At 35.3% G+C, this 13,778-nt stretch overlaps 4 protein-coding genes across 5 annotated transcripts; 3 read left to right on the top strand and 1 right to left on the bottom strand.

The window, feature by feature from the left end:
• Positions 1–1,326: 1,326 nt before the first annotated feature.
• LOC147563370 (protein CHAPERONE-LIKE PROTEIN OF POR1, chloroplastic-like) lies at positions 1,327–4,073 on the top strand. Its single transcript, XM_086637097.1, has 5 exons — positions 1,327–1,543; positions 1,744–1,817; positions 2,942–3,321; positions 3,669–3,745; positions 3,842–4,073. Exons 1-5 carry the CDS (start codon positions 1,479–1,481, stop codon positions 3,990–3,992), a joined length of 747 nt encoding a protein of 248 aa, XP_086493223.1. The 5' UTR covers positions 1,327–1,478; the 3' UTR covers positions 3,993–4,073.
• Positions 4,074–5,288: 1,215 nt separating this feature from the next.
• MIS12 (minichromosome instability 12 (mis12)-like protein) lies at positions 5,289–7,952 on the top strand. Of its 2 annotated transcripts, none has more exons than XM_086637246.1 (8): positions 5,289–5,466; positions 5,571–5,697; positions 5,829–5,886; positions 6,142–6,261; positions 6,902–6,991; positions 7,085–7,223; positions 7,528–7,665; positions 7,739–7,952. In XM_086637246.1, the coding sequence occupies exons 2-8, from the start codon at positions 5,576–5,578 to the stop codon at positions 7,798–7,800; spliced, it is 729 nt and encodes a 242-aa protein (XP_086493372.1). In that variant the 5' UTR covers positions 5,289–5,466; positions 5,571–5,575; the 3' UTR covers positions 7,801–7,952. The 2 variants fall into 2 exon arrangements, with proteins under 2 accessions (XP_086493372.1, XP_086493365.1); XM_086637239.1 differs by having other exon boundaries at positions 5,316–5,466; positions 6,899–6,991.
• Positions 7,953–7,986: 34 nt separating this feature from the next.
• On the bottom strand, positions 7,987–8,805 carry LOC147563368 (uncharacterized). Its single transcript, XM_086637256.1, has 3 exons — positions 8,669–8,805; positions 8,499–8,567; positions 7,987–8,380 (listed from the first exon to the last, which is right to left on the bottom strand). The coding sequence occupies exons 1-3, from the start codon at positions 8,723–8,725 to the stop codon at positions 8,306–8,308; spliced, it is 201 nt and encodes a 66-aa protein (XP_086493382.1). The 5' UTR covers positions 8,726–8,805; the 3' UTR covers positions 7,987–8,305.
• Positions 8,806–11,079: 2,274 nt separating this feature from the next.
• On the top strand, positions 11,080–13,534 carry LOC147563367 (proline dehydrogenase 2, mitochondrial-like). The gene is made up of 4 exons (XM_086637227.1): positions 11,080–11,725; positions 11,999–12,644; positions 12,898–13,138; positions 13,261–13,534. Exons 1-4 carry the CDS (start codon positions 11,189–11,191, stop codon positions 13,334–13,336), a joined length of 1,500 nt encoding a protein of 499 aa, XP_086493353.1. The 5' UTR covers positions 11,080–11,188; the 3' UTR covers positions 13,337–13,534.
• The last annotated feature ends 244 nt before the right edge of the window (positions 13,535–13,778 follow it).

The raw sequence follows: 13,778 nt of genomic DNA, 5'->3' as shown, positions 1-13,778 counted from the left end.
CAACACCCGACACCTATAGGCGCCCCCCATTCGGGCAGACCAGTCTGAGGCTCACAACTTTGTTTCGGACTGGCCCAGCCCGAAACAAATCGGACTGGAGAGTCCGACAGTCGTCAACTTCCAAAAACTTGTTTCTAATATCAAATAGCATTTTGATTCATCACCAATCAGTTTAGGTTAAGATCAATTAAAATCCACATTTTTTTTTACACTTTCAAATATAGAGATTTGGTTATTTCTTATTGTTGGTTTGATCTTTTTTTATAGATTAATGGATCTTTTTTTTTGCTTAATTTTTGTTTTAAATCTTCACATTTTTGAAATTGGACAACATATCTAGGGTTTTTTCACCAAATTTTCGAAATTGGATGGTCAATCTAGGATTTTCAGTTTTGTGTTTAAGATGGTTTAAGATAGAGAGGAAGAAGCCAAAGGAGATAGAAAATGGATAATCGTTTTGTGTTTAATCTTTTGTGTTAAATCTTTTTGAAGATGAATGAGTTTTAGTTGGTTGATTTTCAGATTTGGGATTAATTTTCAGATTGAAAGTAGAGAGATGAAGAGGAAAACGAAGAAGAGGAGGAGAAGAGGGAGGTGCTCGGGAGGCCCCTATAGTCGGTTAGGGAGGCGACTACAGAGGGGAGGCCCCTACAGTAGTTTTGGGAGGCGCCTATAGACGCACCCTAGAGATAATACATATTCTGGTGTCTTCGACTTAATAGTCAGAGACTCGAGAGTCTCTAATTTGGACCAAGTCTGGGATCCCATAAGAGGGAGTGGGCACCCACCTCACAGGTGCTCACATTGCTAAATCCTAAAGCACTCAGCAGTGCGCATACCCAAATTTAGTGACAATAGAATTCCTCCTAGTCAGAACTATTGAGTGTTAAAAGCGCTGGTCGTTTTCGTTAGAGACACCCCTTCTTCATACTGGGAAGGAAGTAACAAATAGGATTTGTGAGTCAACATTTGGTAGCTCGAGTGGTTGATAATGTTGACATAAACTCCAAAACTCTGAAGGTCACAGGTTTGATGTCCGAAAGAAGTGGATTTGATAGTTTATTGAACTTTGTTATTAAAGTATAGATATTGTAATAAATTTGTCGGGTTTTATGTCATGTTCAGTTGAGCTTTATGCCTCTTTCATTATCGATTTAACTTAGGCAGTTATCGTGCTTATCACATCTTCATGATGTATCAATGCCTTGTAATAGTTAAAATATATCGTAGTCGATTTCTTAAAAAAAAAACAGGGATATGTGAGCAAGAAAATAAGGAGCGCCAATAAAGTGATGAAGTTTTAAAAGCGCCCATATAAGTGTTGGAGGCGCCTCCCTCTAGACAAATCATCTGGAGTTATCTTTCTCCGGTTCTCCCCTCGTCTGCGATTTCTCAAGCTTCAATTTTTTACTCTACTTTTTAATGGCATAGGAGGCCAAATACAAACTAGGGTTTCTTGTCACACTATTCCAGATAAAATGGCTTCTCTATCTTTCGCGAACACCACTCTTACTTCATCATACTCATGCACCGAAAGAAAACTGTAATTCCTTCTTTCTCAATTTATTAGTTTCTTCTTTCAACTCCATCTTCAATTTTTTTTCCCTATTAGTTGAAAACCTAATATGATTACTTGATTATATATAAATGAAGGTCATTTATGAATCTATTGATAGTCTATCTATGATTTCATTTTCAATTTTGAGTTTCTCTTGTTTGAATCTAATTTTTTTCTTGTTGCAGAAATTTGAACAAGACGAGGACGAATGGGTCGGTTAGTACACGGATTAGATGTTCAGGGGATTCACCAAGTGGAGGTAATTTGTTTGTATGGAAGAGATTTTCTGTTCTAATTTGCTGATTAATTGGTTTGTAGAAAATTTAGTTTAGAGAGTTCACTTAGAAAGTAGGGATTTATCATTTATTGGGTGGACTAGTTGGGTACTTAATTTCAAAGTTTGCTGGTAGAACCAGACATATATCTTGGGTTACAGTCATAGGAGGGGTGACTTGTGGGTATATTCCGCTGTCGTTCAGCTACAAACGTAAACTACACCTAAGAAATTCGTCTAAACTGTTGCCTAGACCGGATGGGCGTTGTCCATACGCTAGGCGCCACTTGAACGATGCGTCTTACTCGGTTTTTGAAAACGGGTTGGTTGGCTACCCGAGTTGGGCTATTCGCTAGTCGCCTATTCACTTACACTTGTTATGCGTTGGCGTAGAGTGTCATCTTATGGAATAGCGGTAGGTGAGGTGAGCCACATTTAAGGACAGGCTGCACTGGTTTAGTACTTTAGTGTCGATACAGTTGGCTACTGTGGCATGGATGTTAGCGCTGGTAGCTTAGGTTTCTGCTCCTTTTTGTGGTTTGTTTTATGGGTAGCCGCTAGAGAATGATATACATCCTTTCTAAGTCTCAATCACTGTTACTGTATTTAGTTGGACTGACTGAGCAAAGGTTTCTGCAGAGCTCTAAAGATACATAATGCTGAGTATTCTTCTAAGAGAACCCTTATGATATTAGGTGTTCGGGAAATTTTTTTGGTGCATTTATTCGGGCATGGGACTATAATGTAGATTCATAAGCCATCTATTCATTATAATAACATTTTTTGTTATTGAAATTAAACCTATTAGATTTTAAAACAAAACATTTTTGTAAACTGAATTTCTCCCATCTCACAGCAACCGTACCAGACCATAATTCTTAATAGAACTATTGAGAGCTTTGAGTTTAATATAAGCCTTTGTTTTTCATTCTATCTCGATCGTTAGTCTCCCTCTTGAGCTTTGCTAATTACATAAGCATAAAAGTGGCCGATGCTTCACATATTTACCTGACTTCTTACAGTTAATGGCTTTGACTCTTAAAGTTGATTTTCCTTAAATTTTTTCTTGTAGATTCATAAAGTGATTTGTATTTTTACTTTTTCTCTAGGGAACTTGAAGTTTCCTCGAATGAACACATGGGATCCTTATAAACGCCTCGGAATAAGCAAGGATGCTTCCACAGAAGAAATCTGGAGTTCACGCAACTTCTTATTGCAACAATACGCTGGACATGAGAGAAGTGAGGAATCTATTGAAGCCGCTTTTGAGAAACTACTGATGACTAGCTACAAAGAGAGGAAGAAAACGAAGTTCAACTTGAAAACAAGATTGAAAAAGAAAGTAGAAGAGTCTCCTTCTTGGTTAAAAACCTTATTTAGTTTCATCGAAATGCCTCCAACAGAAGTAATTCTCAGAAGACTATTCCTATTTGCTTTCATGGGAGCTTGGAGTATAATGAATTCAGCCGAGGGTGGCCCTGCTTTTCAGGTCTGTTCCTTTTCTTTTCTGTCTAAGGTGGTTTTTCTTTCTTATAGTAGATGATCTAATATGACTCAAGTCAAATCTTAAAATATGTTCTTATCTGACTTGTGACCGACTCTCATCTAAATGGCTGATAGAGCTCATTTTGTGACCATTTGGGTCAGATGCGAAATTGGTCTGAATTAAGAGCCCATAAGAAGACTCAGTCAGACAAGTCAGGCTCAGCTGAGTCAGATTTAGATAGCAAGAAAAAGACCACTATGTCTTTCCTGCTAAAATTAAATGGTGTCTTAATATTCATAATCCGAAATATAAAGTACACTAAACCTCAAACACTATGCTTTTTTCTGCAGGTGGCGATCTCATTAGCAGCTTGTATTTACTTCCTCAATGACAAGACCAAGAGTGTAGCTAGAGCTTCCATTCTTGGGTATAATTTTCTTACTCGTAAAATGAGAAATAACTACTTTTTTTCGACGTTATTTTCCTTCTTAGTTAAATTTGTGTATATGCCTTCTTGTTACAGATTTGGAGCTCTTGTGGTTGGGTGGGTGTGTGGATCTTTCCTCGTACCAATGGTTCCATCAGTTCTACTGCAGCCAACATGGACGCTCGAATTACTGACGTCTTTGGTAGTTTATTTCTTCTTGTTTGTTGCTTGTACCTTTTTGAAATGAGAATTCAGCTTCAGCTCTGATGAGTTTTTGTAAGAGGTAAGAATATATGATGATTGTTTCAGGAAGTTCAAAACCTTTCTTGGTCTTCTGAATTCTTTCCACTCTTATGATCAAGTTTTTCTTTCTTGAATTAAAATCAAGCCCATTCTTGGAAGCAGTCAGTGAAGATGATTGCCTAAAGAGTTGTTCTATTCTACAACAAGCTTATAACAGATTCCAATCCTGTGGTTCTAGTACTTGGCAAAAACTTCTAAATTTTCCTCTCAAATTATAAATGAATACGAGGTGTAATCCTATGTCCACAAAAATTGGATCTTGTTGTATAATTGTTTTAATATAATTGTATGGATAGTTGCTAACAACCAATTACAAAGGTAGAAGAAACTATTTTTCTGCCTGATTGATACCTTTTTTATTACATCCGAACACTTACAATTTCTTTTTAAGAATCATAAAAAAAATCTTTTTCAAGTATGCAAATTTTATTTTGGGAAGTTTTATAAGGCCTCCCCAATTTTGTTAAAAGGCCTCCCCATGGACCATTTTACTTGGTAAATTATCATTGAAGGGGGGCCTTTTAACATAAATGAGGGGGCCCTATAAAATCTCCCTTTTATTTTATGGATGTGATTGTCCGACATTAATTGAGTGAGCATCTGGAGACTCTGTTATACTGACGTGATCAAACTTAATAAGTGTCATGGATTTTTGTGGGTTTGTCTACCCTTCGCTAGTAACAAAAACGCAGTGTACTCGTCGGACTTATGTTTGGATGTCAATAAGGCAGAGATACTGTCGATAATTATTAAGGATTGGCATTACATATAGTATCAGAAGACGACCCCTGAAAGGGTGCGGGGGGTAAAATCCCAGGGTGACTGATGGAAAATTGTTTAAAGCCTGAACTAAAGGTATATGTTCATATTTAATAATTGTGGAAGTTTTTTGAGTGACTTTCTAGAGATTTCCGGTAACAAATTCTTGTACATTAGACTCTAACTTGCCTACGAACAACGAATAAAATTTTGATATGTGATAAGACCTAAAAGCCTTACAAAGGACATTACGTCTGAAATGATCTAAATATATTTTTTTTCTTCAGAAAATAGACTACAAGAGTTATTACAAGACATTGATAAATCATGAATATGCAATACGGGCTATAAACCTATAAATGTCGGATTATAAACATCTTGACTAACGGGCCTAAAGCTTATCTAAACCACCATTACGATTTAAATGCTTTTAAACTTTTTTTTTTTTTCTTTTTTTTGAGAAATGCTTTTAAACTTTGCTAATCGTAATCCTTGATCTTTTGCTATCGGCCCTAATACCTAAGTTAAGCCTTCTGCGGGGGTTTGGCTCCGACCTTTAAAAGGGTGTATTGGCGGGAACGTTTGAATTCAGAGTCATCCTCAAATTCCTAAGTGCAATCTTGAAACCCTAATAAGCCCTAAAGCATTTCCCTCTGAAGGTACGCCCTCTGGATTCATCGATGATCTCTCTCGCTATACTGTTCTAGATTGAATTTGATGTTGTCAATTATTACTGATACTGAAATTCATCATGCCTGGGCAGCGAAAATGGAAGGATTTGAAAGCGAGAAAGTTTTTGATTCTTTGAATCTAAACCCTCAGCTCTTTATAAATGAAGTTCTCAATGCCGTTGATGACACAGTCGATGGGGCTTTTGAGTTTTATGAACAGTTCGATTTTCTTACTTAAATTTGTTTATTTCATTCTTTTAGGGGTTTCTTGATTTTGAACCCTAATTCGAAACCCTAGTTCTCTATGTTTATGTTTCTGATTGTATTCATTTCCATCAACTAATCTATAGAAAGGCATTGGAAATTGTGAAGGATGGAGATGAAGATGGGTCACAAGATCTAACGAAGGTAAAGTTAATCTTGATCAATTTGAAAATGTTCTAGTTGATCAATGTGGGTTAACGGTTATTACTTATTAGGGTTCATCTTTATTCTCTAGATGCTAACAGTCACTTGAATCTAAGAACTTAATTGGGGAAATTCAATGAATTGGTTTGAATTCCTAAAACAATTTAGAAGTCTGGTTCATGCTATAACCTATAAATTGTAGTTCTGAATTAGTCGTGACATATTCGTTATGCTTATGATCTTTTGCCTTTTTAGGGCATTTCTTCAATTCGTAACGTGATTCAAGAAGTATTAGACCAACGTCTGGGTATGTGGGAGAAATACTGCCTTCGACATTGTTTTGCTGTTCCTGAAGGATTTGTGTTACCCAAAACTGTAAGTTACATGCTCCAAATGATGGATAGGTTATAATTTCACATGTACATCAGAACTCTATCATAGAGATTGATACTATAGCAGCAGTAGACAGGCTGAACCTTTTTAAATCTCATTCGGGCTAATTTCAGCAATCCTTTATAATGGCCACAAACTGTGTGCCAATTATCGAGAATAGTCCACTAAATGAGTATATAAATTGCCTTCATCACCATTGATGGCCCATGTCGACATATGTAACAAACACCAAGGGCCCCATCTCATATCATCTACTTAGTTGTTTTGAACTTCTGATCTCCCGGAAAAACCTTACTTTGAAATTTTAGATACATTTAACAGTTTTGGGTCTTTACCTCGTAAAACTTGGAGGAGAAAGGGAGAAAACAATTCAAGTCAGGGGATGGGATGGGGTGGTCCAAGAAACAAGACTTTAAACTGTCTATTTCATGCTTTCAAATATATGATCACCACTCTGTGTGCACAATGCACCGAGTAGAAGTTTTGGCTGTGATAAGAAAAAACTGTAGTCGGCCAAGTTATTTTTAAAACTGACAAGTGTTTTAATACCAAAACCTTCTAGTACCTCTGTCCTTCTAGTAATCTAGAGGTCCTTTTAATGATATATGTTAGCACTTAGCAGGATGGCAATGACATAGTGATGGGTGAAGATCTACTGTCCGATGCAGAGCTGGACAATCAGTTGGATTCATTGAGAGAGAAACTTTTTACGGTGCAAAGCACACAACTTGATCTTAAGCTATCTCTATCACTAGTATCGATTAATTTAATTTTACTTGACATTCTTAATTGGTTAATCCTTCAGGTTGGAAAGGAGTCAGCTGAGCTACAAAAAGAGCTCCATGATCTGAGGCAGCAGTCTTCTTTAAGCACTAGCCGTGCCGAGTCAGTTAATGATGCACTGCAAGCATACAAACAGAACCCCGCACAAGATATGTTTGAAGGTATATCTTTTACGAGCTCATTTATCCTGAAATCTTTAGTGGGTAGGTTTGATAGAGATGATGGGAGAATAGCTTAAGTTTCAAAATCTTATGTGATAAATGCTTCTCTACAAGTTTCAGTATACCAGTTTTTCTTTTCATGGTATTTTAGGACAAGATAACGTTCATTCCTTCACAGAAAGCACATGATTCGGGCTCGAAATGTATATTGTACATTGTGAATTAGTGATGAATTTAAGTTTACATTGTTCTATCTCAAGTTTGTGTCAAAAGAAGATATCATTGAACCTGTCGCTGCTTGCAGATATAGTAAGAACTTCAACTGAACTCCAGCAGAAACTGGAAAACCTCAAGACCAAGAGATTGGAGAAATTCAATCACATTAGAACAAAGAGAGTATATGGAAAATCCGAAGACCAGTTTATGACCCAAAGGAGCAAGGGTAATCTTTTCTCTTTAGGACAAACAGAAAATGCATGAGAACCAAACTGAACAAGTTCTATTCCTTTTTGTAGGTCTCTCAGCAGTTGAGTTAAAAGATCTTCAAGATTTTGTAGCTGATTTGAAGAGCATGTGAATATCGGAGTCCCATTTCCTGTTTTATATGTCATGTGAGTTTTACTTAAACTAAAGTTTACGACGTTAACTTGATATTAGTAACTTATTTAGATTCGATAATGTAGTCATCTTCTCCCTATGAAATTCAAACAACTCTCAAAGTTTGAATAATTAAAGAAAGTGGAAACTGAAAACAAAAATGACATTCATGAATAACTTCAACTTCGTAGATTTCTTGCTTGTTCAAACATTAAAAACAATGATAGCAATTGTTGTACAAGAAAAGAACATCCAGAGTGACCGAAAACACAAAACAAAATGCAGAAAATGAAAACACTATGATCATCTAAGTAGTCAATATTATCTCTCAGATGCTGATATATATATTGCATATCAGCAACGGAACGATAAACGATAAATCGTTGTTATCGACTACATAGCATATGATATTAGGATAGTAGTAGCTAGGAGGAATAACAAAAACTGGATGGGTCATTGTTTTATTGAGACTAGATATCTTGAATTCATTTCTTCATTCCAGTTGCATCTTTGACAGCATCAGCAGCTCCTTGTGCTTTCTCTTTCATCTGTTGTCCAGCCTACATCATACAAAACACACCAAACCCAAATATCACTGATGTATAAAAATGATCACTATAAGTTTATATAACCTACTCTAGTTGAACTTATAAGTTTGATGAGAAATGAAGATTGAACCTGTTGACAAGATTCCTTGGCTGATTGCATAGCATTTGATGCCTTGTCCATCATTTGGTCCTTCTTAACCTAAAAAATAACACCAACCCATCACACACCATACATCATGCATAAAAATCACACATCATGAGCAAGTCATGTTTGAAGAATAATAAGCCATTAGAGCTTACCTCAGCTTGGCCCTTGGCTTGACCAGCATTGTAACTCATACTCTGTGATTGATCCATTTGTTTTTCTTCACTAAACAAAAGACAAATTTGTGGTTTTGAGTTTATTGATTTGTCAAAAGAACTTGTTTGTTTCTGATTGCTTTAACCAAATCAATGAGATGGGTATTTATAATCTTGGTAAATTCTCTATGTTGACACGTGTCATAGTGACATGCATGAAGTGTCCTAACACGTGGCATTCATGTGGTGGACATTATCTTGTTAAATTTTGGGCCGTTTGACTAGGGATTGTTTATCACCTGTTCTTAGGGTAACTTACTTTTTTGATCATAGGAAGTGGTCATGTGTATGCATGGCCAATTGGCCATTGGTCCCTAAAGAAAATTACAGTTTGAGCTAACTCTTTAGTCTTTTTTTTTTTTTTAAAGATAACTCTTTAGTCGATTGGGTATTGTTTATCACCTTATATATTCTGGCATGAAGGGTGCAAAAAATGTAGATATTAAGATCCAATATGACGAACAAGGTACTATATTCAATTCCTTAACAAAAAAAAAGGTACTATATTCAACAAAAAGGGTACTATATATATGGCCCAACATCATGCCCCACAATTACCTTAGTATGCTCATTTTCTATTCTAGGTATGCTAGTTAGAGATAGGGCATAACTATCTATATGTGAGGTCATATAAGTTATACGACGGATAATGAATTTCTTCCATGAGTTCAAACAAGATAAGCTTATCGATCAATTGGATACGATATGATACCAAATATTGAAAAGAAAAATCAGCATAATAGATTTTTTGTTATAACTTATGTTAATTTCTATACTAGTATAATTTATATTTGTATTTGATTATTCTAAATTTGTATAATATATTCGCTAAAAATTGAAAATACTAATGGGGTAACAATTACCAGTTCAAATATTTTGATATCTAATCTTGTTCATGCAAGGAATATAATATGCAAATTCAAATTGGACATGAACTTCACATAATGGTCACATAATTTTTTTTTTGATGAAGGTATGGTCACATAATTTCCTACAAACAATTGGTATATGAATCCCAAATCCAATATCCAATTTTCCCACTTGACTTATATGGAATTACGGAATAATCTGTCCTCAAAGCGGTAAAGTGTACGATTTGGCTAACTAGTTTGTACTGTACCGATTTAGAAACCAAATCCAATCCTAACTTATTAGCTTATCAATAAAATAGTAAAAGAAAAGTAATATACTATTATTGTTTAATGAGAAGATCAAATGATTCATATTTGACTCGATTAGTACGTAGGCTTTTAAATTAAAGTATGTGGGGAAACAGCAAGCTTATATTATATTGAGTGGGGGATAAAATGGCATGTTCATTTTTATCTTTGACTAAAGAGTACACAGTCACTAGCGCGTCAAATTGTTATGGACAATCCCTAATACAACCTGTTAATAGCTTTATCACACTAATCTTACTTAGGCAACAGTAAGTAAATCCCTCATTATTATTAATCATAACAAAACATGTTTAATAAGAACATAAATAATTACTTATGAAGAGGTATCTTTGTTGGTTTTGAACTAGACAGATTCTTAACTCTAAGTTGATTAGTTAATTGTCGGTTTAAATTTAATCGGACTATCAAAGATGTACAAAATACACCTACGAGTAGGAAATGCATTTAGGTGTTGCTCTTAATTTGTTGATCATGACTTAAATCCTTTTTATAAACGTAATTCAAGTAAAAGAACATCAATTTAAATCTGTGTCGATGTCAGATGTATTTAAATATTACATGTTGTTTTATACAAAATAGTTAACCATATAAAAATTTAGAGCTAATGTTACTTTTTGATCTGACGTGACTTTTCCATTTACTATTTTTCTTTTTTGATTATAGACTTCTATTGGAATCAATTTTGGCTTACTTTTAGATTTTTTTTTGATCTGATTGTGGGTGCTAGTAAAGTTGCTAACAGAAAAAAGAACATTTACCAAAATATTGGGGAAGTTGGGAGTAAGAGTTAACCTATATTGGTCAATTTGAACTACCTTAATAATGAGAAGTTTCTTAGTTTAGTTTGTGTTAATACAAGTAATACCAAAAAAGTGAAAAGATTGAAAAATGATAGAGCAGATAACGACTTATTATCCTCAACTTCACATCCGTTGATGTCTTATAGTGAACCCTAATAAATCCAAAGAATCTCCATCCAACGGCCAATACTAAACACCGTACATAAAAATAGAAACCCTAGTTACACTAAATCATTTATTAATGGAATCTCAATCATAATCCCAAATGTGTAGGATCCTTCTCAATGCTGTGTCATAATTAAATTATGTCGGTCCCACCGAAACCCGTGTCGTTACGTTTTTTTCACTCTCACTGACAGCTGCTATTACTTTTTTTCTTCTATAAAAACGGCCAAAATCTTTTTTGAAAAAATGTGAACTTTCAAGTAAGAAAAAAAAAAAAGAGAGTGAATCCTAATTCCTAGGAATTCAAATTCTTTATGGCGATTAGACGTTCTTCAACTCTTTTAAGAGAATTTGAGAAATCATTAAACACTCTAGCTTCTCCTGTCAGTTTGATTACGTCTACCACCGATAGTATTTCGATAGATTTATCAACAAAAGAAGAAGAAAAAACGAAGAAAAATTCGAAACCCATATTAGATTTTGATGATGGGAAGAGATTATTTTCGTCGGTGACGACTGGGAAGCTTATAAAATCAATGGTGAATCAAAAAATGGCATCATATGAACCAATAGTTGATATTGGTGTTTGGGTAATGAAATCAAGATTAGTAGAAACAATGATGATTAAAAGTTTGATAATGTCAAGTGTTAAGTACACATTTTATGATCATTTTTGTGCTGGTGAGAATTTAGATGAAGCTAGAACAACTCTTGGGAAGCTTTGGGGTGAAGGATTAAAGGGTATTATGGATTATGGATTAGAAGATGCTATTGATAATGCTTCTTGTGATCGAAATTATGAAGAGTTTCTTAAGACCATTGCTACTACACAGTTGCTTCCTCCTTCCTCTGTAAGCAACTCTTTCTCTCTCATATATATATATATATACAATTAGAATGACCTCGTCTCGAACTTAGAGATGTTACGTCGTACAACTAGTCATGGTAGATTTTCATGTAGTACAACTCATGTTTGGTTCTTCCGAGGGTCTACTTTAGTCAGGTGGTAACACGTGTTTTTATCTACTGTGAAAAGTAGGGTTTTGTTCTTGGTCTTGGAGGTTTAGGGTTGTTGGTAAAAAGTGATTTTGATTAATAACTTTTTTGAAACTTTTGTGAAACAGGTGAGTTATGGATGTGTAAAAATAACAGCAATTTGCCCAATTTCATTGCTAAAAAGAGTAAGTGATTTACTAAGATGGGAACATCAAAATCCTTCATTCGAACTTCCATGGAAGGTTGAAACACTTCCAATGTTGTCAAATTCAAGTCCTTTTTATCACACACTAGATAAACCAGAACCATTAACAAAAACAGAAGAAAATGATCTTCATTTAGCCCATCAAAGACTCATAAAACTCTCTCAAAAATGTCTCAAAATCAATCTCCCATTACTCGTCGATGCCGAATACTCGTCCGTTCAACCGGCTATCGATTACTTGACATATTCAACAATGATAAGAATCAATAGAGATGGGAATAGAATTGTTTATGGAACAATCCAAGCGTATTTTAGAGATGCAAAAGATAGGTTAATTCAAGCAACAGAAGCTGCTGAAAAATTGGGAGTTACTTTGGGTCTTAAGTTAGTAAGAGGAGCTTATTTATCAAGTGAATCAAAACTTGCTTCTTCTTTAGGATATCCTTCACCAATTCATGGAAGTATTCAAGAAACCCATTCTTGTTACGACGAATGTGCTTCTATTATGCTCGAAAAAGCCGCTAGTGGCACAGGTGCTGTCTTACTTGCCACCCATAACATTGAATCAGGTAACCAAACCGTTTATATCTCTAGGTTTTTTCGGTTTTTTCCCTGGTCGTAATTAGTGTTTTGAGTTACCCCTCTCGGAGATTTGTTCTTAACCTTGCTGTTATCCGATAATTATTCCGTTATCTCAGGGTTAAAGTGATATATGTGCGAAATGCATGTATGCCACTTGACCAAACTACCCTTATTTTCTACTATTGTGTAAATGTGCTTTGCTGTTTTTGTTCACTTGTAGTAATGTCTATATGTATATAGGGCGAGTGGCGGCAACGAAAGCCCAAGAACTAGGGCTCGAAAAAAGCGACGAGAAAGTTCAATTTGCACAGCTTAAGGGAATGGCAGATGGGTTATCATTTGCTTTGAAAAATGCTGGGTTTCAAGTTAGCAAGTATCTACCTTATGGGCCAGTTGAGATGGTTATTCCTTACCTTCTTAGAAGGGCTGAAGAAAACAGAGGCCTCTTATCTGCCTCAACCTTGGATATGCAACTAATGAGGTATGCATACCTAAAAATGTCCTTTTCCGAAAACTTATTTATAGAACAAGTTGTATAGATATGACATTTTCCTTTTAAATGATGGAATCAACTTTTTTTAACTTAATTTATTGGTTGTGCAGAAAGGAGATAAGAAGGCGATTAAAAGCAGTATTTGGACTTAAAGTTGATGACAAGAATCACGCAACTAACAACTAAAGCTAGCCGTTCGTTTATACTTAAAATCTTTTGTTTCTATCTTACGAAGATGCTTGTCATATTTACCATCATATTTGTCTTTTTACACCCTTTCTGTATGAGGCGATATAAATTCGTACGCTAAAGTACTTTGTACGAATGTTCGCCGAAAAGATCACAAATATATTCCACAAATATGTAATGTTGATTTTGTCTCTATTTTCGTTCCTAACTTGAGTGTTTCCTTGTTCGAAATAAGATTTGAACACTGGTCTCTCCAGTGGATAGACATACATGTTACCGCTCAATCAAAGTGATCTTCACTACCAAAGCTAAGCGTTTACATTAGCTAAGACATGAATCGCCCTACCATTAGCGTACACAACTATTTGTAGACCCTTCCCCCCCCCCCCCCCCCCCCCCCCCCCCCCCAACATGCTCGATATTGTCCTCTGTTAGCCAC

Source organism: Eschscholzia californica, unplaced genomic scaffold (genome assembly GCF_041429995.1).
Source record: "Eschscholzia californica isolate CP2 unplaced genomic scaffold, dmEscCali1.0.p SCAF_1, whole genome shotgun sequence".
NCBI lineage: Eukaryota > Viridiplantae > Streptophyta > Magnoliopsida > Ranunculales > Papaveraceae > Eschscholzia > Eschscholzia californica.
Note: the sequence above shows the minus strand (reverse complement) of the source record. Positions and strands in the feature narration are given on the sequence as shown.

What these genes read in the sequence shown, in the direction of transcription:
- LOC147563368 (XM_086637256.1), bottom strand. Translation starts at nt 8,725, where the DNA reads ATGGATCAATCACAGAGTATGAGTTACAATGCTGGTCAAGCCAAGGGC. An exon ending in AAGCCAAGGGCCAAGCTGAG is followed by an intron (nt 8,568 to 8,668) that starts GTAAGCTCTAAT and finishes GTTATTTTTTAG; the next exon opens with GTTAAGAAGGACCAAATGAT. An exon ending in CCAAGGAATCTTGTCAACAG is followed by an intron (nt 8,381 to 8,498) that starts GTTCAATCTTCA and finishes TGTATGATGTAG; the next exon opens with GCTGGACAACAGATGAAAGA.
- LOC147563367 (XM_086637227.1), top strand. Translation starts at nt 11,189, where the DNA reads ATGGCGATTAGACGTTCTTCAACTCTTTTAAGAGAATTTGAGAAATCA. An exon ending in AGTTGCTTCCTCCTTCCTCT is followed by an intron (nt 11,726 to 11,998) that starts GTAAGCAACTCT and finishes TTTGTGAAACAG; the next exon opens with GTGAGTTATGGATGTGTAAA. An exon ending in CACCCATAACATTGAATCAG is followed by an intron (nt 12,645 to 12,897) that starts GTAACCAAACCG and finishes ATATGTATATAG; the next exon opens with GGCGAGTGGCGGCAACGAAA.
- LOC147563370 (XM_086637097.1), top strand. Translation starts at nt 1,479, where the DNA reads ATGGCTTCTCTATCTTTCGCGAACACCACTCTTACTTCATCATACTCA. An exon ending in TCATGCACCGAAAGAAAACT is followed by an intron (nt 1,544 to 1,743) that starts GTAATTCCTTCT and finishes TTCTTGTTGCAG; the next exon opens with AAATTTGAACAAGACGAGGA. An exon ending in GCTAGAGCTTCCATTCTTGG is followed by an intron (nt 3,746 to 3,841) that starts GTATAATTTTCT and finishes TTCTTGTTACAG; the next exon opens with ATTTGGAGCTCTTGTGGTTG.
- MIS12 (XM_086637239.1), top strand. Translation starts at nt 5,576, where the DNA reads ATGGAAGGATTTGAAAGCGAGAAAGTTTTTGATTCTTTGAATCTAAAC. An exon ending in GGTCACAAGATCTAACGAAG is followed by an intron (nt 5,887 to 6,141) that starts GTAAAGTTAATC and finishes TTGCCTTTTTAG; the next exon opens with GGCATTTCTTCAATTCGTAA. An exon ending in GATTTGTGTTACCCAAAACT is followed by an intron (nt 6,262 to 6,898) that starts GTAAGTTACATG and finishes GTTAGCACTTAG; the next exon opens with CAGGATGGCAATGACATAGT.